The sequence below is a fragment of the Engystomops pustulosus genome, chromosome 3 (assembly GCF_040894005.1).
Source record: "Engystomops pustulosus chromosome 3, aEngPut4.maternal, whole genome shotgun sequence".
Classification (NCBI taxonomy): Eukaryota; Metazoa; Chordata; class Amphibia; order Anura; family Leptodactylidae; genus Engystomops; species Engystomops pustulosus.
In genome coordinates, this window is record NC_092413.1 from 12,284,104 (window position 1) to 12,308,745 (window position 24,642).

At 46.9% G+C, this 24,642-nt stretch overlaps 1 protein-coding gene across 1 annotated transcript in view; it reads right to left on the reverse strand.

Annotated features, from left to right (window-relative positions):
* Positions 1-24,642, reverse strand: part of LOC140120981 (calpain-8-like) — a 45,744-nt gene continuing 21,102 nt past the window's right edge. The window contains exons 4-21 of the mRNA XM_072140068.1: positions 24,224-24,357; positions 23,629-23,797; positions 22,804-22,887; positions 22,448-22,533; positions 21,032-21,106; positions 20,361-20,521; positions 8,647-8,822; positions 7,847-7,858; positions 7,101-7,312; positions 6,249-6,285; positions 5,954-6,019; positions 5,731-5,788; positions 5,546-5,610; positions 4,643-4,711; positions 4,366-4,444; positions 3,402-3,518; positions 984-1,042; positions 1-608 (exon numbers count right to left, since the gene is read on the reverse strand). Of these exons, the coding sequence (XP_071996169.1) occupies positions 585-608; positions 984-1,042; positions 3,402-3,518; positions 4,366-4,444; positions 4,643-4,711; positions 5,546-5,610; positions 5,731-5,788; positions 5,954-6,019; positions 6,249-6,285; positions 7,101-7,312; positions 7,847-7,858; positions 8,647-8,822; positions 20,361-20,521; positions 21,032-21,106; positions 22,448-22,533; positions 22,804-22,887; positions 23,629-23,797; positions 24,224-24,357 (1,683 nt within the window). The 3' untranslated portion in view covers positions 1-584. The remainder of the gene's footprint in view (positions 609-983; positions 1,043-3,401; positions 3,519-4,365; positions 4,445-4,642; positions 4,712-5,545; positions 5,611-5,730; positions 5,789-5,953; positions 6,020-6,248; positions 6,286-7,100; positions 7,313-7,846; positions 7,859-8,646; positions 8,823-20,360; positions 20,522-21,031; positions 21,107-22,447; positions 22,534-22,803; positions 22,888-23,628; positions 23,798-24,223; positions 24,358-24,642) is intronic.

The window sequence follows — 24,642 nt, forward strand, 5'->3', positions numbered from 1 at the left end:
CATTTTTTTTAATTTTTTTTGGCCAAGTTGACCCTGTTTAATAGTCTTTAGTATATAAGATCTTCCCGAAAAACAGAGGTGAGGAATGTTGATAAGTGGAATAATTCATCAATTTTATTCAAAGTCCCTCCCCCACATTCCGGAGGAGATGTATCAAGAACATTTCAGTGATGATTTCTACCACTTTCTAGAATTATTCAAATTCTGTCGGATAGCGCGAAACCATGCCCACCGTCAGCTAAGCCCCTCCCATCACAATAACGTTTCATAGAAATCATGTGCGGACGCACCTAAGCCTATGAAATAAATCATTTATTTCTAGGGTAAATCTCCCGAATTTTTTTTTACACTCTATGGCTACTATTGTTTGTAAAAGCTTTATTTATCACACCCTAAAAATTCATCATTGGTCAATGGAAAAATTAGCAAATCATCTGAGACCATTCTATGGACCTTGGGACTCCATTGGTGCTGCACAGATATATAACAACTTAAATTATCTCGAAAAACCCTACACAAAGATATATTAATATATATATAAAATTTAACGTGATGAGTCTTTGCCATCGGGGGGGCGTCCTCTTCTAGATCAATGTAGCGCAGAGCCACTGAAAAGAAGAAAAGAGTCATATTAGAAGAACACTAAGGGGTTTCCTTATCACCTATTATCCCATTTATATGTCACCCCCCCAACAATCACAATAATGGGGGGTCCCAAGTCTCACATTACTCCGCGTTGCATGTAATGAGAATATGTGTAATAGGATCGGCTGTCGTTCCCTTCATACAGTTGCCGTAAACAGCCAAGTGCTTTACTTCCTTTTTGCAGCAGTTTTCATGCATCCCAGGGATCGGTAGTGATCAGGGCAGGTAGATAATAGAATTTATGGTAAAACTCCATCATTCGGTCATTTCTATGGTTTTCAGAGTTACTACTGGTTTTTGTTTAGCTTATTTTTTGAGTAAAGTCATCATGGATGTACCTCTGGTAAGGAGAAATCGATTCTTCCACTGTTATTCTTGTCCAAAAGTTTAAACATTTCTGTAAATAATAATAGTAAAAAAAAGTAATTATAGGTAAATAATTCAAAAATACTTAGTCCACCTTAAGTACTGAGGTCTCTATTGACCACAACATCTAAGAGGTTCAATATCCTAGTTGTGAATAATCAGTAAAGATTTTGTGTGTCCAGAAATCTGTGGTTTTAGGTCTATATTGTGGGGTCTATTGGGGAGTTTAATGGTTGAGACGATTGGGGCATCTATTGGGTGAGACAATTGGGGACTCTATTGGGTGAGACGATTGGGGAGTCTATTGGGTGAGACGATTTGGGAGTCTATTGGGTGAGACGATTGGGGAGTCTATTGGGTGAGACGATTGGGGAGTCTATTGGGTGAGACGATTGGGGAGTCTATTGGGTGAGACGATTGGGGAGTCTATTGGGTGAGACGATTGGGGAGTCTATTGAGTGAGACGATTGGGGAGTCTATTGGGTGAGACGATTGGGGAGTCTATTGGGTGAGACGATTGGGGAGTCTATTGGGTGAGACGATTGGGGAGTCTATTGGGTGAGACGATTGGGGAGTCTATTGGGTGAGACGATTGGGGAGTCTATTGGGTGAGACGATTGGGGAGTCTATTGGGTGAGACTATTGGGGAGTCTATTGGGTGAGACAATTGTGGAGTCTATTGGGTGAGACGATTGGGGAGTCTATTGGGTGAGAGACGATTGGGGAGTCTATTGGGTGAGACTATTGGGGAGTCTATTGGGTGAGACTATTGGGGAGTCTATTGGGTGAGAGAGACGATTGGGGAGTCTATTAGGTGAGACGATTGGGGAGTCTATTGGGTGAGACGATTGGGGAGTCTATTGGGTGAGTCTATTGGGGAGTCTATTGGGTGAGACTATTGTGGAGTCTATTGGGTGAGACAATTGTGGAGTCTATTGGGTGAGACTATTGGGGAGTCTATCGGGTGAGACTATTGGGGAGTCTATTGGGTGAGAGAGACGATTGGGGAGTCTATTGGGTGAGAGAGACGATTGGGGAGTCTATTGGGTGAGAGAGACGATTGGGGAGTCTATTGGGTGAGACAATTGTGGAGTCTATTGGGTGAGACGATTGGGGAGTCTATTGGGTGAGAGAGACGATTGGGGAGTCTATTGGGTGAGACGATTGGGGAGTCTATTGGGTGAGACGATTGGGGAGTCTATTGGGTGAGACGATTGGGGAGTCTATTGGGTGAGACGATTGGGGAGTCTATTGGGTGAGACGATTGGGGAGTCTATTGGGTGAGACGATTGGGGAGTCTATTGGGTGAGAGAGACGATTGGGGAGTCTATTGGGTGAGAGAGACGATTGGGGAGTCTATTGGGTGAGAGAGACGATTGGGGAGTCTATTGGGTGAGACTATTGGGGAGTCTATTGGGTGAGACTATTGGGGAGTCTATTGGGTGAGACTATTGGGGAGTCTATTGGGTGAGAGAGACGATTGTGGAGTCTATTGGGTGAGACGATTGGGGAGTCTATTGGGTGAGACAATTGGGGAGTCTATTGGGTGAGACAATTGGGGAGTCTATTGGGTGAGACAATTGGGGAGTCTATTGGGTGAGACAATTGGGGAGTCTATTGGGTGAGACAATTGGGGAGTCTATTGGGTGAGACAATTGGGAAGTCTATTGGGTGAGACAATTGGGAAGTCTATTGGGTGAGACAATTGGGGAGTCTATTGGGTGAGACAATTGGGGAGTCTATTGGGGACTCTATTGGGTGAGACAATTGGGGAGTCTATTGGGTGAGACAATTGGGGAGTCTATTGGGGAGTCTATTGGGTGAGACGATTGGGGACTCTATTGGGTGAGACGATTGGGGAGTCTATTGGGTGAGACGATTGTAGGGTCTATTGGGTGAGACGATTGTAGGGTCTGTTGGGTGAGACGATTATAGGGTCTATTGGGTGAGACGATTATAGGGTCTATTGGGTGAGACGATTGTAGGGTCTATTGGGTGAGACAATTGGGGAGTCTATTGGGTGAGACAATTGGGGAGTCTATTGGGTGAGACAATTGGGGAGTCTATTGGGTGAGACAATTGGGGAGTCTATTGGGTGAGACAATTGGGGAGTCTATTGGGTGAGACAATTGGGGAGTCTATTGGGTGAGACGATTGGGGAGTCTATTGGATGAGACAATTGGGTGTCTCTTGGGTCAGACAATTGGGTGTCTCTTGGGTGAGACTATTGGGGAGTCTAATAAGTCTATAAGTTGATTGGGTGTCTTTAGGGTGAGACAATTGGGAAGTCTATTGGGAGAGACAATTGGTGTCTATGGTTTCCAGTGAAGGTTCTATAGGACTGAGTGTGGGGGAAATTTATTGAGACTAAGTATCAGTTTTACACTTACTGAATAAGGTCTCCAAACGTATCATGCAGGAAATAAAAGCGTCAAAGTTGATGGTCAGTTCATTGTCGGCATAGCGCTGGGCAATGCTCTGCTGGATGGTGTTGTTCAGAGTGAATCCTGTCAAGACGGAAGTAAAGTAAATTTACCGTTCTGTAGATTTTGTTAACCATTGGTGTTCTGGTAACTGAAACCTCTATCAACTTCAGTTATGGATTTTAGAAGGTGTAGGGATATGGAGCCAACTACTTCCATCTCCGTATCCCTATGTTTATACAGTATAAACATGGAATTGTTCCGGGGTTGGTTGTCACCCAGTCTGATCATGTATTGATGGCCTTTTATACAATACAATATTTTAACCATTCCCTTTAAGTTTACGTCATAGGTGTAAGAAAGTGAAGTTCCTGGAGGCCTTCGACAAGAGGGTCATCTCATCAGAGCTCATATTGCTTGCAGCGGCCACTACAGGAGAAATGTGGTATTACATGTGTGACTCGATGCTTCCAGATGCTGGAGTTGTATATGGAATCCATGGGACTGGTCCTCTCGGGTCATTTTACTCTCATCTTCTGGTCTTGAAAAATCAATTTTATACAGGCAGTCCCCGGGTTACGTACAAGATAGGGTCCGGAGGTTTGTTCTTAAGTTGAATTTGTATGTAAGTCGAAACTGTATATTTTATAATTGTAGATCCAGACAAAAAAATTTTTGGCCCCGGTGACAATTGTAGTTTAAACATTTTTTTGCTGTAATGGGACCAAGGATTATCAATAAAGCTTCATTACAGACACCTTACAGCTGATCATTGCAGCCTGGGACTATAGTAACATCCAGAGAGGTCACCAGAGGTCAGAGGGGTCTGTCTGTAACTAGGGGTCGTCTGTAAGTCGGGTGTCCTTAAGTAGGGGACCGCCTGTAATTTTATGATATAATAAATAGTAAAAAAAAAATAATAATAAAAGACCTGCATCCTGCAAGGCGGCCCTCATTTCATGTGCGTCCATGGTCCCTGACTTGTCCTTATCAGACTTCATGAAGATTTCCTATAGCATACAAATAATAAGAAGTGTTTAGACTTCAACAATAGTCATAATAGCCAGGGGGTAAACTATGCGCCAGATTACTATCCATGACCCTAAACCAGTGATGGTGAACCTTTTAGAGGCCAAGTGCCCAAATTACATGGTCACCCAATTGTCATCACCCCTCCCCATTATCCACAATGGATGTGTGGGCCATACCATGTATTTCTGTATCTTCATCCATAGCGTTTTGAATTCTATAAGACTCAGAGTCCCGGTCCCATCCATCTGGTCAGAAATGAGTTAAGAATTTTTTTTTTTTCAGTAATTTGGGCCTAATAGACGTTTTATACATCTTAGAGGGTTCACACAACTGATGACCTTTAAAAGGTACCATCAAAATCCATATTTTGTATAGCAAATTATATTTGTTATCCATGGCCTCCTTCCTTCTAAAATCAACTTTTAGAATTATGCTAATGAACCAGTAGGGCTCTGGGAGTGTTACCAGAGCTCCTCTGTGGTGTAGCTTCACAGGCTGCTACACTGTCTCCTCCTCCTGCTCTCTCAGCACTCCCCTCCCCTCCCTCCCTCTATGCTGTAATCTAACACAATGGTAAGGGGGAAGTTCTCCTGCACAGTGTAACAGCCTGTTGAACTACAGCATGGAGGGGCTCTGTTAACACCTGCAGGAGCCCTTCAAGGTCATTAGCATAATTCTTTCACCTCCTCACTGCTATCTGCTGTGTACAATTGTGCCCCCTACTGTCTGGTTTTGCTTCATAATGTAGCGATAGCCACCAGGAGCTTAGTGTAGCTACTAGTTTTTTTGTTTTGTTACTAAAGTCACATAAGTTAAGAACATGATCAACCCACTTGACAGTAAAAAAAATTGGTTGTGATGGTGACATAGGTGCCTGGACCCATGAAAACACATCAATCTGCATGGAAGCTGCATACACTATACGACAGTCATTTTTATTGGCTATTTTGAAGACAAGGTTTAGAGCACATGATATACACCATAGAAAGTTTGGTTTTATATATATATATATGTGATAACTTTCTCCTAAACATTAGATGCCATATTCCCATGATGCTTTGCTGCCATTTAAAGGATACGTCCATAAGTGAGACCATTTCTCTGCATGTGGCCAATGCGAAGCCATTAGATTTCAAGTCCGTTCCTAAAACATAAGTAAACACCCAAAACTTTCAGAAACAGCCCCACCTAATCCAGCTCCCCAATTTATGCAAATTTATGAAAACTCCGCCCCTTCTGGGTTCTTTTTTTCTACTTTACTTACTCTTAGACAGAAGTTTGTTCAGGATAGTCTGAATGTCCTTCGCTGTGACTTCACCTTTCTGCAAAAAATTTTTTTAATTTGTTAGTTTTAGAAAAGGTTTTAGTCTTAAAGGGGCGGTGCGCCTAATGTGGGCGGCGACTAGAGAAACAGGAGGGCGTGGCTAATGTCAACCTATATATGGCAGAACATGTTCCTTGGAGTCTAGATACAAGCAATGTCTTACGTCTCCGGCCAGTTTCTGGAAGATGTTCTTGAAGTCGTTTTTCACATCTTTGTCTGATATTTTAGGCTGGGAACAAAAAGAAAAAAATATATAAGCCCCCGCAGTTCTGTCTGGACCAGTAGGCGCTGCATGTGGCCCCCTATGACAACACATTGAGTGTCTGAAAATCATATATAAGGTCATAGTCTGAGAGAACCGCTATAGAGCCTCAGGGGTGGGTCCACAGTCTGGAGCCCCGCCTTGTCTTTATTTTGATTGGTCGCTTTTTTCCCTGCACATCAAATCCATATCTCACCTCATAAGGATCAGCTTTGGCCACATCACCGACCTCCCTGGTGGGAAAATACAAAAGAAGATTACGAAAGTCATTCTAAGTTCTTTAAGGGGCGTGTGGATCCCTGGAATAAAGGGTCCTCATCCAATTTAAAGGGGTTTTCTTGTTGATACAAGTTATCTCCTATACACAAGTTATATGTCTTGTATTCACAAGAATAGCAGTCCTGGGCAGTAGTGGATTATAATATGGGTGGTTTGGGAGGTAGCACGGGGCCCAAGACTTCTAGGGGGCCCATGACCACCTAAACCAACCACCAAATTTTACACTGAGAAGGACCTTCACACAAGAAATCCTTGTACATCTATTCCTGCTCTCAATACACATGTGCACAAGAACCATTTCAGGACCTTTGAAGGTCCACCAAAGGTCCTGAAACTGCAAATTGGAGGCAGGTAGAAGGGACATATCCTCCATTCCCTAAGAAGCTTCTAGTACCAGATGTAGGAAGTGACTTGTAAGGGCTATAATATCCATACAGCCCAGTCTTAATAGTCCTGGGTACCCCAAAACTAAAGTCCTCCTGATCGATAGGGACCCCAATCACTACCCCCAACCCCTTCATAGGGGACTTGTAGTTATTACAATTCTCCTTAAGAGGCACCATCTACTTCTCTCCATCTAATAGCGCCCCACTTGGCCACAGGTTGTGTGTGGTATTGCAGCGCCTAAAACTTTAACAGAGCTGAGCTGCAATACCACACACAACCTGTATACAGGGGCGGCGCTGTTAGTGGAAGAAGCTGACACTTATTTGTATGTTGTAAAGAGCCCGTAGTAAGTATCTTCCTACACACAGGACTCCGTACGTACAGAGATTCAGCTGCTTTCTCAGAGAAGATGCGCAAACAGAAGTCTCCAGGTTTCAGTGGCTCGAAGGTGGACGGCACAATCAGATAGTCCCCCACCGGTAACTTTACGCGTTTAGACACTTCCCGCATGTTGGTGAAGGTGTCCGAACGCGCGGCCGACGGAGTCCTCTGGAAAAACTCTCTGTTGACGTGGACGTCTGTTTGGTCCTGCATCTGTAAGGAGGGAGAAAATCAGCAACCAAGTCTATGGGGTGAGAGTGGTTGTAATTCCTGGTGCTACCACTAGGGGAGCTCATCATTTACAATATTAGAATTCAAATGTTATTTTTGAGCTCCCCCTAGTGGTGGCAGCTGGTAGCAATAATTTTAACATGTGAAAAGAAGAAGAGGATTTGAGGCTCTGTGTCAGGAAAACTGAACCTCAATTAAATATAATGGGGTTAATCAGCCCAGAGATTTTACCCTACACGTGGGGGTCTTCAAGGATTCAAAAACTAATGGCCAATCTCTATGATCAATCATCCATACCAGATTTGCCGGGTATTGACATCCAACAAAGAGTGGATAGCAGCAGTGTACTAAGGCAAAGCAGACAGTGCCGTTCACTGTATAGTGGCCATGATTGGGTATTGCACCTTAAGTGAAGGTAGGTCACCAATATCTGAATTCTAGAATTTTAAAGAAGGTCTAATAGTAATCTGGGAAAATGTCCGTCACCAGAGAGATATCAGAAATCCTCTGTCGTACCTCTTTGGGAATCTGCAAAAAAGAAATACAATGTTTAGAATATTATTGTCACTAATCCATCACATTTGTTCAATACTTTAATGTTTGAGAAAGAGTCAATAAAGCTTGAAGGGTGGGACATCCTGGAGCACACAGGAAGAGGATTGTCAGCTGGTCTCTATTTCAGCCAATCAAAATCACTGGGTGATTCTGATTGGCTGAAGCACCAACAGACATTTCCTTGCTATGCTCCTCCCACATGTCCTAACAAGAACCATGTGTTTTGCATGTAAACAATGCGAAAAGCATGGAGTTTATTACCGATTGCATGCATTGCAGATGAAACACATGTGATCGGTTTAAGCTCCTCCCTGTCTAAGCTCGGGCTAAGCTCCTTCCTGTCTAAGCTCGGGCTAAGCTCCTCCCTGTCTAAGCTCGGGCTAAGTTCCTCCCTGTCTAAGCTCGGGCTAAGCTCCTCCCTGTCTAAGCTCGGGCTAAGCTCCTTCCTGTCTAAGCTCGGGCTAAGCTCCTCCCTGTCTAAGCTCGGGCTAAGCTCCTCCCTGTTTAAGCTCGGGCTAAGCTCCTCCCTCTTCCGGTTAGATAGTTTCTAAACACAATCCATATAGAAAGTGTGAACGCACCCTAAAAATATAGATTTTGTCTGATCCGGAATGAGTATTCTACTGTATAACAAACTATATAGCCACACCCCATTTTCTGTTAACCACACCCCTTTCTTTCTAAGCCACACCCACTCATCACACCCAGTCAGAAAAGAAAACAGAACATACATGAACATAAATGCTGCAGCTGTGACCTACCCCGTATATGGCAAAGCCGATAGTCAGCAAGTCCTCCCCTAATTTTTTCTGCCGTCTCCGGTTCTTCTGCATCAGCCCCACAATGGCCGTACAACAAGGTTCATGCGAGGCCCCATCATGATCATCATCTGGTTCCTCCAGACGAATCCGGAACTGGGGGTTAGTCCAGAACGTCGCTGCATGTAAGGAAAGTGTGAAGTATGAAATAATATTTTTTTTTTGTTTTTAAATTTTATTCTTAGAAATTTAAATTTTTATAACTTTAATAGCAATTTCAAATACACCAGAGCTGCACTCACTATTCTGCTGCTGGTGCAGTCACTGTGTACATACATGACATTACTTATCCTGTACTGATCCTGAGTTACATCCTGTATTATACCCCAGAGCTGCACTCACTATTCTGCTGCTGGTGCAGTCACTGTGTACATACATGACATTACTTATCCTGTACTGATCCTGAGTTACATCCTGTATTATACCCCAGAGCTGCACTCACTATTCTGCTGCTGGTGCAGTCACTGTGTACATACATGACATTACTTATCCTGTACTGATCCTGAGTTACATCCTGTATTATACCCCAGAGCTGCACTCACTATTCTGCTGCTGGTGCAGTCACTGTGTACATACATGACATTACTTATCCTGTACTGATCCTGAGTTACATCCTGTATTATACCCCAGAGCTGCACTCACTATTCTGCTGCTGGTGCAGTCACTGTGTACATACATGACATTATTTATCCTGTACTGATCCTGAGTTACATCCTGTATTATACTCCAGAGCTGCACTCACTATTCTGCTGCTGGTGCAGTCACTGTGTACATACATGACATTACTTATCCTGTACTGATCCTGAGTTACATCCTGTATTATACTCCAGAGCTGCACTCACTATTCTGCTGCTGGTGCAGTCACTGTGTACATACATGACATTACTTATCCTGTACTGATCCTGAGTTACATCCTGTATTATACTCCAGAGCTGCACTCACTATTCTGCTGCTGGTGCAGTCACTGTGTACATACATGACATTACTTATCCTGTACTGATCCTGAGTTACATCCTGTATTATACCCCAGAGCTGCACTCACTATTCTGCTGCTGGTGCAGTCACTGTGTACATACATGACATTACTTATCCTGTACTGATCCTGAGTTACATCCTGTAAATCTTTTATTTTATATAAAAGTGAAAAACATAACAATAATAAACATAAATAAAGCCATAACTTCTGGCAAAAAAATTACAAAAGAACAAATATAAACGAAAATAAACTTACAAAACCTCCTGGCCCAGCCACACACACACCACACACTCAGCATGAAAACAAACAAAACCTTCACCCAGTCCCACCACCTAATTTTTTTTTTTTTTTTTTTTTTTTTTTTTATATCGAAATACACAGCAAAATACACATAAATAAATAAACAATAAATAAACACAGAAATAACAATGAATATAACGGAAATAACATTAACATTAAATAACAATAAATATAACTAACTAAATCCCACGCCCATCACCCTCCCACCCAGACACTGGTCTAACGTCCAAAGTTCACGCTATATAGTCCAGACCAGTGCCCAGGATCGTATAGTCCAAGTCCCGTCCACCCCCCTCCCAACCTAACACCCTAACACCAAAACCCCAAAACCAACAACCTATATACACACAAGAACTATAACTACATATAACACAAGATACAAACACATTAAACATATCAACATATAACAAACCAACCACATAAAGCCCAGGTTCGGCGCCTGCAAGCCCAACATCACTATAACCTCAGAACACAAAACAAAAATCTACAGTGTCAGCTTCAGCCCAACACCAGGAGCGGAGATGACAGACTAAGGGACACTAAAGGAGAACCCCCTCCAAAGGAGAGAGGCCCTCCCCGTGCCCAGCCTCTCATACTCCAGAGAGCGCACCTTCACCAGGTCACCCAGAATGTTCCTAACCACATCATCCACCGCGAGGATTTTACGCTGCGTCGACACTAAACACCGTGCGTTCCACGTGTGGTACCTGACCACTAGACTGACTAGAAATAACGTGCAGCGGTCCCGGCCACCCAGGCCTCTGAATGCTCCATAGGCCCACTCCGCATAGGAGAGACCGGCCAACCCGGGCCAATGGATGGAAGCGCCCACCCGGTTGTACACCTCTGTGTTAAAGGGGCACTGAAGCAGGAAGTGGTCCATGCTCTCCAGCAGGCCACCGCACTCCTCCCGGGGACAACCCCTTTCCTCAGAGCTCCTACACTTCAGATTGTCCCTCACACACAGCTTTCCATGGAAGCAGCGCCAAGTCAAGTCCCAAAACTTCAAGGGGATCCGGATAGAATTCAATAAACTCAAACCCACCCCCAGATCCCGACTTGGGCAATCCCTGAGGGCCAGAGGCTTCTGGAAATGGGTCAACAGAACCCTCTTGTCAAGGAGTTTCCTCGACATGGTCCTGATCTCCCACATTCCCAGACCCCACCGGCGAATCACCTTCAGAACCGGGGTAGCGTAAGCCGGAAGATGCCCATGTGGTGTACGGAGATCCTTCACTCGCCCTCCTGTCTCCCATTCCTGGAAGAAAGGCCGAAACCATCCCCTGCAGGAGTATACCCACGGAGGAGCCCTCTCTTTCCAGAGGTTTGCTACATTGATCTTAAGAAAGGTATTCACTAGGAACACCACAGGGTTGACCATACACAACCCTCCTTGTCTCCTCGTGCGGTAAGTAACCTCCCTCTTGATTAGGTTCAGCCTATTCCCCCATAACAGCTGGAAGAACAGACTGTAGACCCGAGTCCAGAGGGGTTCTGGCAACATGCACACACTGCCCAGATATATCAGCAATGGGAGCAGGTAAGTTTTAATCAAGTTCACCCTTTCCCTGAGGGTCAAAGACCATCCCTTCCACTGGTCCACCTTCTGGGCGGCGATCTTAAGCCTGCCATCCCAGTTTTGCATGGGGTAATCCCCCTGGCCAAATTCGATGCCGAGAACTTTGGCAGAGTCTTGGGGCCCTGGAAGAGTGTCCGGGAGATCAAAGCCTGGATCCCCCTCTCCCAGCCAGAGACTCTCACACTTATCCCGGTTGATCTTGGACCCAGAAGCCTCTGAGTAGCGGTCAACCTCTGACATCACCCATTGCGCCTCCCCTCTCGAGGACACAAAAACGGTGACATCATCGGCATACGCTACCACCCTTAGAGTGGCTTCCGGTGCCGCCTGGTCCATCCCGACTCCCACCAACGGCCCACGATCAACCCTCCTAAGGAATGGGTCAATCGCGAACACGTATAAGAGTGGGCTCAGAGGACAACCCTGGCGAACACCAGACCCAACCTCAAAAGAGCGGCCAATCCAACCGTTCACAAGCGGGAAACTCTCTGCCCCTGCGTACAAAACCTTTAGCCAATTGACAAACTCCCCCGGCAGGCCATACCTCAGAAGGACAGACCAGAGGTACTCGTGGTCAACCCGATCAAACGCTTTTGCCTGATCCAAGGACAGCAAGTACCCCTTCCAGTTACCAGCCCTGCCCTGCTCCACTGCCTCCCGAACACAGAGCACAGCACTAAATGTACTGCGGCCTGGAACAGAGCAGTGCTGGGTCCCCGAAAGGAGCCGGGGCGCAAACTGCACCAGCCGATTAAACAGCACCTTTGCCAAAACCTTTCTGTCCGTATTGAGAAGCGCTATGGGACGCCAGTTCTCAATACGAGATCGGTCCTTACCCTTTGACAGGATGATCAGGGCAGACCTCCTCATTGACTTCGGCAGAGCGCCCGAGGAAAGACACTCATTGAATACCTCAGTCAAGAGGGGAACCAAGGCGTCCTTAAAGGTCTTATAAAACTCAGATGTTAAGCCATCTGGACCTGGCGATTTCTTGAGGGCGAGCCCTTCAATCGCCCGGCTGACTTCCTCTTCCCTAATCATCTCTGTCAAAACATCAAGAGAGGGGTCTACTCCTGGCTCAGGGACAGTTTCAGCCAGGAAAGCCGACATCACATCCCGATCTAGATCCTTCCTGCCCAAGAGGTGCGAGTAGAAGGATCTGACGACCTCCAGAATCCCTGATCTGGACCTTTTCAGGGATCCCGTACTGTCAACCAGTCCTGTGACAACTTTACCATTCACTGACATCTTGCAGTTTCTGTAAGGGTCGGGCGAGCGGTATTTCCCGTAATCCCTCTCAAAAACCAAAGATGCGTGTCTATCGTACTGACACCTCTTCAGCAAGGATTTCACTCTGGAGATATCCTCACGACTACCTCCAGTCGAGACGAGATGCTCGAGTTTCCTCCTCAGGCCCTGATACAGGCGGTACCTGTCCAGGCTCCTGAGGCTCGAGAGCTGGCGGAAGAATCTCGCCACCCTCTTCTTGAGCATCTCCCACCACTCTGACTTACTGCTACAAAGGCCCAGCAATGGTACCTGGCTCTGAAGAAAGTCCTCAAAGGATTGTCTTATCTCCGCTTCTTCCAGGAGAGACGAATTGAGCTTCCAGTAGCCTCTTCCCATCCGGGGGGTCTCTGTAACATTCAGAGAAAACAAAATTAGACAGTGGTCGGAGAACTCCACCTCAACAACGGACACTGCTGAAGAAATGGCTTCCTCCTTTAAATAAAACCTGTCTATTCTAGACCTGCAGCTACCCCTATAATAGGTGAACCCCGCGTGGCCTGGGGTGTGCCGGATGTGGACATCCACCAGGCGAGCCTCACTAGCTATGCTATTAAGAGCGACGCTATCATAAGTCAGCTTGTCTCTGGAACCTCCCCTATCCTGGGACCTCGTGACAGCATTGAAGTCCCCTCCAAAGACCACCTGCCGACTAGTAAAAAGGTAGGGCTTGATCCTCATAAAGAGACACTTCCTGTCCCACTTGGACTGGGGACCATAGATATTAATTAGGCGAAGTTCTTGTCCCTTCATGAGGACATCCAGGATCAGGCACCTCCCCATTTCTAACTCAATAACTCGTCGGCATTCTACCGGTGCGGTAAAAAGGACCGCCACTCCGCTATACGGCTCGGCCGCAAGAGACCAATAGGAAGGCCCGTGTCTCCATTCCCTCTTAGCTTTAAACACGGCCGCCAAATCTGGCAACCTGGTCTCCTGCAAAAATAAAATGTCGGCTTCAACACGGCCGAGAAAATCAAAGGCCGCAAATCTAGCCGCATCAGACTTAATGCTGGCGACATTAATGGACGCCAGCGTCAACGGAGTGGGTGCCGCCATCATGAGTGATTGAGTTAGACGGCTTTTTTCTTATTGCTTCCCCTCCCCCGACTCTCCTCTGACGATGATCCCCTTTCTTTTTTCCCATCAGATTTAGGGCAACTTCTTTTTAATGAAATTGTGGTGTCCATGTTATTATTGGACCCCAAGGACCCACCCGGACCACCCTCTCCTTCGTCCTTGTCTCCTGACTCTGAGTCAGTCTCCCACTCTGAGGACCCAGCTTCCCCAGAGGATAGAGACTCGGCGCCCCCTACAGGCTGCTCCGCCGCCACCTCCAGAACCCCACCCTCAGCTTCTCCTTCCGAGGAGGCGATCTCATCGAGGGTGAGGAACCGGTTGGAAAGCTCAACCAGAGGGGAGGAAGTTTTCCCTTCCTTAGGTACCTTAGATGCGCCGCGCTTTTTCTTTTTCTGCTTGCGCTTATTTTCTAGCCAAATCCTGTTATCCTCATCCATACTCTCATAATGGGAGGACGTGGAGGACATGGCACCTTTCTCGCGCTCCATCCTCCTGACCTCCTCATTCAACTCATCATCCCTCAGGGCCTCAGTAGCAAGACCAGCCTCTGAGGAAGGACCCAGGGTCACCCCAGCAACCTGAGGCTTCCCCAGTTCTCTCCCTTTTTGTCTGGCTTCAAGCCGCCTCAACTGAGAAGGTGACTTATTCTTGCTTTTCTTCACAGGCCCCTCAGCTCCTCCACCTCTGCTGGTACCTTCCCCAGCAGAAGCAACCTCATGGCTCTCCTCCACTGGGGTCACAACCGCATTGGCAAAGGAGCGAGGACAACGGCTGAAAGGGTGACCGAGCTCACCACACAGGTTACACCTAATGTCCTTACAGGATGCAGCGAGATGACCTAGCCCACCACACAAAGCGCACTTCTGCACTTGGCAGCTGGCGCTAAAGTGTGTGGGGTCACCGCACCTGTGACAGACCTTCGGCTGCCCCTGGTAGAAAATCAGGATTCTGTCCCGTCCAAGAAAGGCTGAAGAAGGAATGTGGGCGACTGTGCCGCCTGAACACTTCAACTTCATCATGAAGGTCCAGGCCCCAGACCAAATGCCAAATTCATCGCGGTTTTTCTGAGGTACCTGAACTACTTCGCCATAACGACTTAGCCAAGTCATGATGTCCATGCAAGAAAGTGACTCGTTACGGGTCAAAACGGTCACCTTCTTGACTGCGTTTTGGCGAGACACTGCTTGCACAGCAAAGTCTCGCCATGCGGGCTCGTTCTTTGCCAGCTCATAATTCGACCAGAAGAGCTCTAAGCCCTCCGGCCGAACAAAGCTGACATCGAACTCCGGAGTACCATAAGGATGTATCAGGGCAAAGATGTCACTAGCCCTGAAGTTCATCTTCAGGAGGAGCTCCACCACCCTTGACCTGGGTGGGCATGCGTCACTGCCCCTCCAGCGAAGACGAACCACATTCCTACGGGAAGCTCCGGGCCCAGTTGTGGGTAAAGACCATACAGTCTCTCCCCCCCTTTTCTCTTGGAAGGCTGCCAGGCCATGCCTGTCTGTCCAGAAGGACAGATCAACATCTCTCCCCTCTACAGTGATTGACTTTTCCCCTCTCCTGAGAGCCTCCAGAAGACGCCTTTGCAAAACGCTGTTCCCAGAGCCAGGAGACAAGGAGTTAACCCCACTTGCCCCAGCAGTGACACTCGCATAGCTCCTTATGGGAGCGGCCACCACTGGGGGTGCAGAAGGTCCAGCACGCACAACAGGATCACCCCCCTCAGCACCATTCACCACCCCCACATTCACCACACTATGTGCATTACTGCCTCGCTTCCTTGCATCACTCACACCAGCTGGGCCAGGAGGACCTGGGGTTGCCTCGGCGTCACTGGGCACTGGGGGTAGAGCCACCTCCATAGCTGATACAGCCTGAGAAGAGGCAGCTCCAACCCCGATCTTAAAGGTGCCCTCTGCCTCATTGGCATTAACCCCTTGTTGTCCAGTAGTTTTTTTAATATTTCTGCTCTGCTGCTCGCTGGATGCAAGAGGCCACTTGCCCTTGCAGACTCCGGACAGTCTTTTTGTGCCCTCTCCAGGGTCTGATGATCCAATGCAAAACAACACTTTTCCTGCGCCTTTCTCTGCAGGCTGTTCGGGATGCTTGGGAGGCGCCGCACCACAAGCCCCAGCAGCCCCATCACACTGCCGCTGCTCACCGGAGCTAGATGCAGCCACAGTGCTAGGGGCCACAGGAGCCACCGCCACTGCCCCTGGCACCGGGCCACCCCCCCCTCCCACTGGGGGGCAGCGCACAGTACCAGGACCTGCTGGATCGCCCTCACTGTCCGGCCTTTCGGCCGATGCCTTCCCTGCACCATCCTTGCTACTGCAAACAAGGCTGGTGCTCTGCGCCATGATGGAACGTGGCTTTGCACTCTCCCCGCACCCTGGCACCGAGTCCACTGCAGGATTCGTGCTGGGCTGGGTTACGGGGCCTACACGACAGGCTGACACTGCTGCCCGCCCGGAGGAAACAGGGAGGGGACGAAACACCAGATTCACCTCCTGAGACGCCTTGGTCTTCTTGGGTCTCGTCTTCTTCCTCTTTTGGTCGTCACTCGGGATATCATCACCAAAGGAAAAGTTCTGGAGGTGAACTGGGGACTCAAGCTGACGGATCTGAGCCATTAGCGCCCCCCCCCTGGCCGCTGTCATCACTTTCCTCCTCCAGGTTGGCAGAGCCGCAGCCTGATGGTAATGGCGCTTGCTCCGCAGGCAGCCTGTCGTGCGAGGCCTGCTGGTGTTGGTGCAGGCCACCAGACGGACACGGCTGGTCTTCCTCATCCTCCTCATCATCGCCATCATCCGCCTGGATCTGAAGCCCCTTCAGTTTTCTTAACTGCTCCTGGCGCATGTCATCAAACCGGGCGTCATTCTCCAACTTTTCACGGAACGGACCGCTGTGCTCGCGGATTAGATGTCGCTTCTCCTGCAGAGCGGTGACCTTGGCTTTTAGTCTGTCTATGGTGGTAAGTAGATCAGACTTTTTCTTTCTCTGCGTAGCCACCCCCGCTAGGGCCAAGGTCTCCCGTATCTCCTCCTGGAGCCTCCTCAGCGCTTTTCCAGCTTCCTCGTACTCACGGAGGTGCTCAGCAATCCGGGAGCCATAGATGGAAGCAGACTCCCGGGCCTTAAGATCACCCCATGCTTTTTGCACACCTCCGTGAGCACCCAGCTTTCCAGCTGAACCACCCAGCTTTCCCGCACATACATCCAGCTTTCCAGGAGGAGCACTCAGGCTGATGTCACTTGCCTTGATCTTCTGTGTTCCGGAGACCTTGCGGCTTCCCTGGGTCTTGGGGGTGGCAGCCGAGGTCACATCGCTGCGTCCTTGGCTCCGGGCAGATCTTCTTACACCCTCCGATTTGGCCGGTAACTGGCTTCTCCTGCCCCCCGCCGGCCTGGTCCGGGAGACAGGAGCCTGGGACTTTCCTGCAGGATTCATCCCACAGAACCCACTCCCTCCCTGGGGAGGAGAGAGCAGGCCTGGGTGGATGGAGATTGCTCCAGGTGGTGCAGGAGCTCAGCAGCACACAACCACACCCGTCAGTAGCTCACAGCAAAATGAGTCAGCACGAACTATTCTGCTGCTGGTGCAGTCACTGTGTACATACATGACATTACTTATCCTGTACTGATCCTGAGTTACATCCTGTATTATACCCCAGAGCTGCACTCACTATTCTGCTGCTGGTGCAGTCACTGTGTACATACATGACATTACTTATCCTGTACTGATCCTGAGTTACATCTTGTATTATACCCCAGAGCTGCACTCACTATTCTGCTGCTGGTGCAATCACTGTGTACATACATGACATTACTTATCCTGTACTGATCCTGAGTTAATCCTGTATTATACCCCAGAGCTGCACTCACTATTCTGCTGCTGGTGCAGTCACTGTGTACATACATGACATTACTTATCCTGTACTGATCCTGAGTTACATCTTGTATTATACCCCAGAGCTGCACTCACTATTCTGCTGCTGGTGCAATCACTGTGTACATACATGACATTACTTATCCTGTACTGATCCTGAGTTAATCCTGTATTATACCCCAGAGCTGCACTCACTATTCTGCTGCTGGTGCAGTCACTGTGTACATACATGACATTACTTATCCTGTACTGATCCTGAGTTACATCCTGTATTATACTCCAGAGCTGCACTCACTATTCTGCTGCTGGTGCAGTCACTGTGTACATACATGACATTACTTATCCTGTACTGATCCTGAGTTACATCCTGTATTATACTCCAGAGCTGCACTCACTATTCTGCTGCTGGTGCAGTCACTGTGTACATACATGACATCACTTATCCTGTACTGATCCTGAGTTACATCCTGTATTATACCCCAGAGCTGCACTCACTATTCTGCTGCTGGTGCAGTCACTGTGTACATACATGACATTTCTTATCCTGTACTGATCCTGAGTTACATCCTGTATTATACCCCAGAGCTGCACTCACTATTCTGCTGCTGGTGCAGTCACTGTGTACATACATGACATTATTTATCCTGTACTGATCCTGAGTTACATCCTGTATTATACTCCAGAGCTGCACTCACTATTCTGCTGCTGGTGCAGTCACTGTGTACATACATGACATTACTTATCCTGTACTGATCCTGAGTTACATCCTGTATTATACTCCAGAGCTGCACTCACTATTCTGCTGCTGGTGCAGTCACTGTGTACATACATGACATTACTTATCCTGTACTGATCCTGAGTTACATCCTGTATTATACTCCAGAGCTGCACTCACTATTCTGCTGCTGGTGCAGTCACTGTGTACATACATGACATCACTTATCCTGTACTGATCCTGAGTTACATCCTGTATTATACCCCAGAGCTGCACTCACTATTCTGCTGCTGGTGCAGTCACTGTGTACATACATGACATTTCTTATCCTGTACTGATCCTGAGTTACATCCTGTATTATACCCCAGAGCTGCACTCACTATTCTGCTGCTGGTGCAGTCACTGTGTACATACATGACATTATTTATCCTGTACTGATCCTGAGTTACATCCTGTATTATACTCCAGAGCTGCACTCACTATTCTGCTGCTGGTGCAGTCACTGTGTACATACATGACATTACTTATCCTGTACTGATCCTGAGTTACATCCTGTATTATACTCCAGAGCTGCACTCACTATTCTGCTGCTGGTGCAGTCACTGTGTATATACATGACATTACTTATCCTGTACTGATCCTGAGTTACATCCTGTATTATACCCCAGAGCTGCACTCACTATTCTGCTGCTGGTGCAGTCACTGTGTACATACATGACATTACTTATCCTGTACTGATCCTGAGTTACATCCTGTATTATACCCCAGAGCTGCACTCACTATTCTGCTGCTGGTGCAGTCACTGTGTACATACATGACATTACTTATCCTGTACTGATCCTGAGTTACATCCTGTATTATACTCCAGAGCTGCACTCACTATTCTACTGCAGTCACTGTGTACATACATGACATTACTTATCCTGTACTGATCCTGAGTTACATCCTGTATTATACCCCAGAGCTGCACTCACTATTCTGCTGCTGGTGCAGTCACTGTGTACATACATGACATTACTTATCCTGTACTGATCCTGAGTTACATCCTGTATTATACCCCAGAGCTGCACTCACTATTCTGCTGCTGGTGCAGTCACTGTGTACATACATGACATTACTGATCCTGTACTGATCCTGAGTTACATCCTGTATTATACCCCAGAGCTGCACTCACTATTCTGCTGCTGGTGCAGTCACTGTGTACATACATGACATTACTTATCCTGTACTGATCCTGAGTTACATCCTGTATTATACTCCAGAGCTGCACTCACTATTCTGCTGCTGGTGCAGTCACTGTGTACATACATGACATTACTTATCCTGTACTGATCCTGAGTTACATCCTGTATTATACCCCAGAGCTGCACTCACTATTCTGCTGCTGGTGCAGTCACTGTGTACATACATGACATTACTTATCCTGTACTGATCCTGAGTTACATCCTGTATTATACTCCAGAGCTGCACTCACTATTCTACTGCAGTCACTGTGTACATACATGACATTACTTATCCTGTACTGATCCTGAGTTACATCCTGTATTATACCCCAGAGCTGCACTCACTATTCTGCTGCTGGTGCAGTCACTGTGTACATACATGACATTACTGATCCTGTACTGATCCTGAGTTACATCCTGTATTATACCCCAGAGCTGCACTCACTATTCTGCTGCTGGTGCAGTCACTGTGTACATACATGACATTACTTATCCTGTACTGATCCTGAGTTACATCCTGTATTATACTCCAGAGCTGCACTCACTATTCTGCTGCTGAGGCAGTCACTGTGTACATACAGTCATTATATATATTACAGATGTTACCTGGGTAGTTCTGGCACCCTCCTGCTGTAGAGCCTCGGATCCAGCTGCCATTGAATAGAGTTATATTCCACTTGTGCGCCTCTTTGCTTGTCAGGGTGTCGGGTGTCAGATTACAAATCTCCAGGCGGGAATATTCCGTCACCCAATCTGTAAACGCCATCCTGCAACCAGTACATGACAGAGTGACGCCCAGATATACAGAACATCCTGCGTCTCCTTCTAATCTGTCATCCTCCTTTAATGTCAGTGACTGAAAGAAATTCTGCTTATATTATTAAAAATTATACACTATATATAATATATCTCACAGCTGAGGGTTTGTCACAATTACACCAAGTCTAGCGCATCCTCTGTGTATTGCATCACAACTCTTTTGTTCTGATTGTTGTTACAATGTATCAGCTGTGAGTCCCATGGATTATCCAGACTGGATACAAAGTAGTAAACCTAGAGCTGTGGTAAGTTTTATGTCTAGATCGATTTTCAGCCTCTGGATCTATATAAGATTGTTCTCATTCACTGACAGCAAACAGAGATCTTGACTAAAGTAATAAATTAAAATGTAAAGTTTATTCCAAAACTTCAGAACTGATTATTATAATGCCATAGCAGCTGTCCCCCCTGTACCCACCCTGTACCCTCAGGCCTCCCTACAGATGATCCCCACTTACCAGAATTCCCCATCGTCCGCCTTCTTGTCCAGCTCCGCCCTGACTTTCGGATCAATGTAATTCCACTCCGGAGCACTGGAATAAAGAACAATGGAAATGTTTGGATATCTGGAATGTTCTCCTATGTCTCTGCTGCTATTCCTATAGTTATGGTCACGGTGTCCCGGCCCATGGGATAAGCGGTGCCAGTGCAGAGGCTGTGTATACTGAATACACCTGTATCAGCCAGGTGTGCATGTCCATAGGGGCGTTGGGATATAATATAGGTCATTACTTCTTTTAGGAGTTTTCTTCCTCTCTTCTACACTGCAACATGGCAGCTTAGGGCAGCCAATAGAAGGAGGCAGGAAGGAGGCGCAACATACATGAGGCAAGTTGATAAACATCAAGCAGCGCAACCTCCAGTAACATGGGGGGCGGTATCAGAAGTGCTAAAAATAGTCTCTCTTGACTCCCGATGCCAGTCTGGGTGCGAGACTTCATGGAGAATGGCTTAATAAAATAAATAACCAGATATATTACTTCTGGATTGGATAGAGGGGGCACCATTCTATAGCTCGCCTCAAGTTGCAGAGAGTTAAAATTTATCCATGGGAGCAGGACGAGGGAGCTGCAGGGAGGAGGGATCTGCATGGAGGAGGGAGCTGCAGGGAGGAGCCACAGGGAGGAGCCGCAGGGAGCCGAAGGGAAGAGGGAGCTGCAAGGAGGAGGGAGCTGCAGGGAAAAGGAAGCTGCAGGGAGGAGCCGCAGGGAGCCGAAGGGAGGAGGGAGCTGTAGGGAGCCGCAGGGAGGAGGGAGCTGCAGGGAGGAGCCGCAGGGAGCCACAGGGAGGAGGGAGCCGCAGGGAGGAGGGAGCCGCAGGTAAGAGGGAGCCGCAGGGAAGAGGTAGCCGCAGGGAGGAGGGAGCCGCGGGGAGGAGGGAGCTGCAAGTAGGAGGGAGCTGCGGGGAGGAGGGAGCTGCAAGTAGGAGGGAGCTGCGGGGAGGAGGGATCTGCATGGAGGTGGGAGCTGCAGGGAGGAGGGAGCTGCAAGTAGGAGGGAGCTGCGGGGAGGAGGGAGCTGCAAGTAGGAGGGAGCTGCGGGGAGGAGGGAGCTGCAAGTAGGAGGGAGCTGCGGGGAGGAGGGAGCAATCTTGTAAGGGAAGATGCCATATCTGGACATAAGAAATTGGGCCCAATGATTATAAAGGCGTCACAAGAAATGTGCAATGGTATTCAGCATGTGGAGAGTTCTGATGATGATCCAGAAGTTAATGTCACAATTATTTTTGCATAAATATTTTTTTTTTGTGGATTTTTCTATATGGAAAAATATTTATGACAAATCTACTACAATGAAGCAGCAGGGGGCAGTCACACCTCCCACGACCCCTATGACTGATATAAGAGATGGAGTTTATATGAATTGAGTCCTTACTCATCACTCCAGGGTCCGGTCCACTCCACTTCTCCCCAGGGATTCCTCACTCTGATGAGCTGCACCGTCTTCCCTCGGTAGAGCACCTGGGGTGGAGAGGGGGAAGTGTGAGTTACTACTATCCCCCAAATTCATATGTGACACTGGACTACAGGACTTATAATCCAATGCTGTCATTATATAATACCGCCATATAGGGGCTCCTTGTGCCGCCATAGCGGGTCCATGCACATATCATGAGCAAATATATGAGCCCAAATACATCAGAAATGTCAATTAAGGATCATAAAGGAAGAAAGGGATAAAAAAATTACATGGAATATTACCAAATGTTATATAATCAATGTTCATGTTACCTCCTCGGCACCGGTGACGGAGTAGGCATGTCCTTTCACCAGTTTCCGGCTTGTGATGTCTTCAGTTTCATAAGCATTTGTAATCTATAGAAAAAAAAAAAGAGCTTAAAAATTAAATAATACAAAAATTTATTTTTTCCACAGTCCTGAATTGCAGTTCACGGTCTGTCCATTGGCAATTATTATATATGGGGGCTGCAGTTTATTCTTTGACCACTAGAGGGAGACAAGCAACAGTCTAGATTCTGTGGATGTAGTTGTATGATGATCATAATGTTATATGATGGATGATGGGTGTAGTTCCTAGTTTGCCCAGTAGAGACAAGTTTATTCTCACTATCATAGTAACATAGTTTATACGGGTTGAAAAAAGACACAGGTCCATCAAGTTCAACCAAGGAATGGTTCAATGAGGAAGGGATTTAGGGGAAACAATTCTATATAACATTAGCATCAATGTTATTTAGGTGTAAAAAGGCATCTAGACCCTTCTTGAAGCTCTCTGCTGTCCCTGCTGTGGTAGCGCCAGAGGCAGGCTATTCCACAGATATTCCACTTGTATCAAGGCTGCAGTTCATAACTTTTCCACTTGAGGGAGACACTTGAAAAACCTATACATTGTATATTGTATTTAGATCATGGTTTTTCTGTATACTTGGGGCGCCCCCTGCTGGAGATCATTGAAACCTATTATTCACATAACTTCCCTGACCATACATGGCCCTGTATATGTTACCATCAGTTATCACTATACATGGGGCTTCACGTTCCACGTAGTTGTCTGGATGACATCCCATCATTATACGAGATATAATTCCTTCTTACATCAATCGAACATCCGAGCAGTGACTCCGCCTTCAGAGCCTTCTGTATAATCTGGAAGAGATCAGCCGGTGCCTTCTTCAACTCGTACTGCTCGGAGATCCCTCCGGTGAAGTCCTCCATCGCCTCGATTGCACTTCCTCCTGTTAGGGCTTCATAGGATCCATTCAACCTGACAGCATGAGACATGGATGGGATTAACGAAAATTACAGTTTTAAAGATTTTTTTCCAACTTTGTCATGTTCACACTGTGATCTACAGGGTGTAGTACTGTCAGTTCACCACTAGATGTCACCATTAAGTGAAATTGTAAAATTCTGTCCACCTCTAGTCACCACTAGGGGGAGCTGACTTTATATAGAAATATACAAAAGCCAATAAGCAAATAAATCCATGTCCAGATCAGCTCCCCCTAGTGGTGGAAGGCAAAGTTCAAGATTTTCACTCTTACTTACTAAATATATGAGAAATGGAGCTTTATAAAGACACAATTTGACCTTGGTGACTATTTTAGTGTTATTCAATGACGTCTGGATGCCTAGTGACATTTCATGTCCCGTACCTACCCTGGTTGTAGGTAGCAGCAGGATGACTTACTTGGCATAGGCCTTCTCCAGCAACGCGCTCCAGAACTCATCACCCTCTGCTGAATGGACAAACATCAGGTGTCCGTCTCTGGTCGGCAGCCGATCATCCACGACAACGTCCACCCACTCCCCGTACTGCCAGAACTGTGACAAAAAAAACATAAATTCATAGGTGTTGAATAAGTTTGGTTACTCTTCATCATGTCTTCTACTCCATTCACATCCAGAGCTGCCGGGGGCGTAACTAGAAGAGGCTGGGCCCATAGCAGACTACTGAATGGGGCCCCCCTTACCCGTAAAAAAATATATAAATTTCTGACTTTGTTCAATCACATACATTAATACACTCATTTATGCATAAATTATATACAAATCAAATACACACATATAGTAAATACATCATATTATACAGTATACATACATACAGTA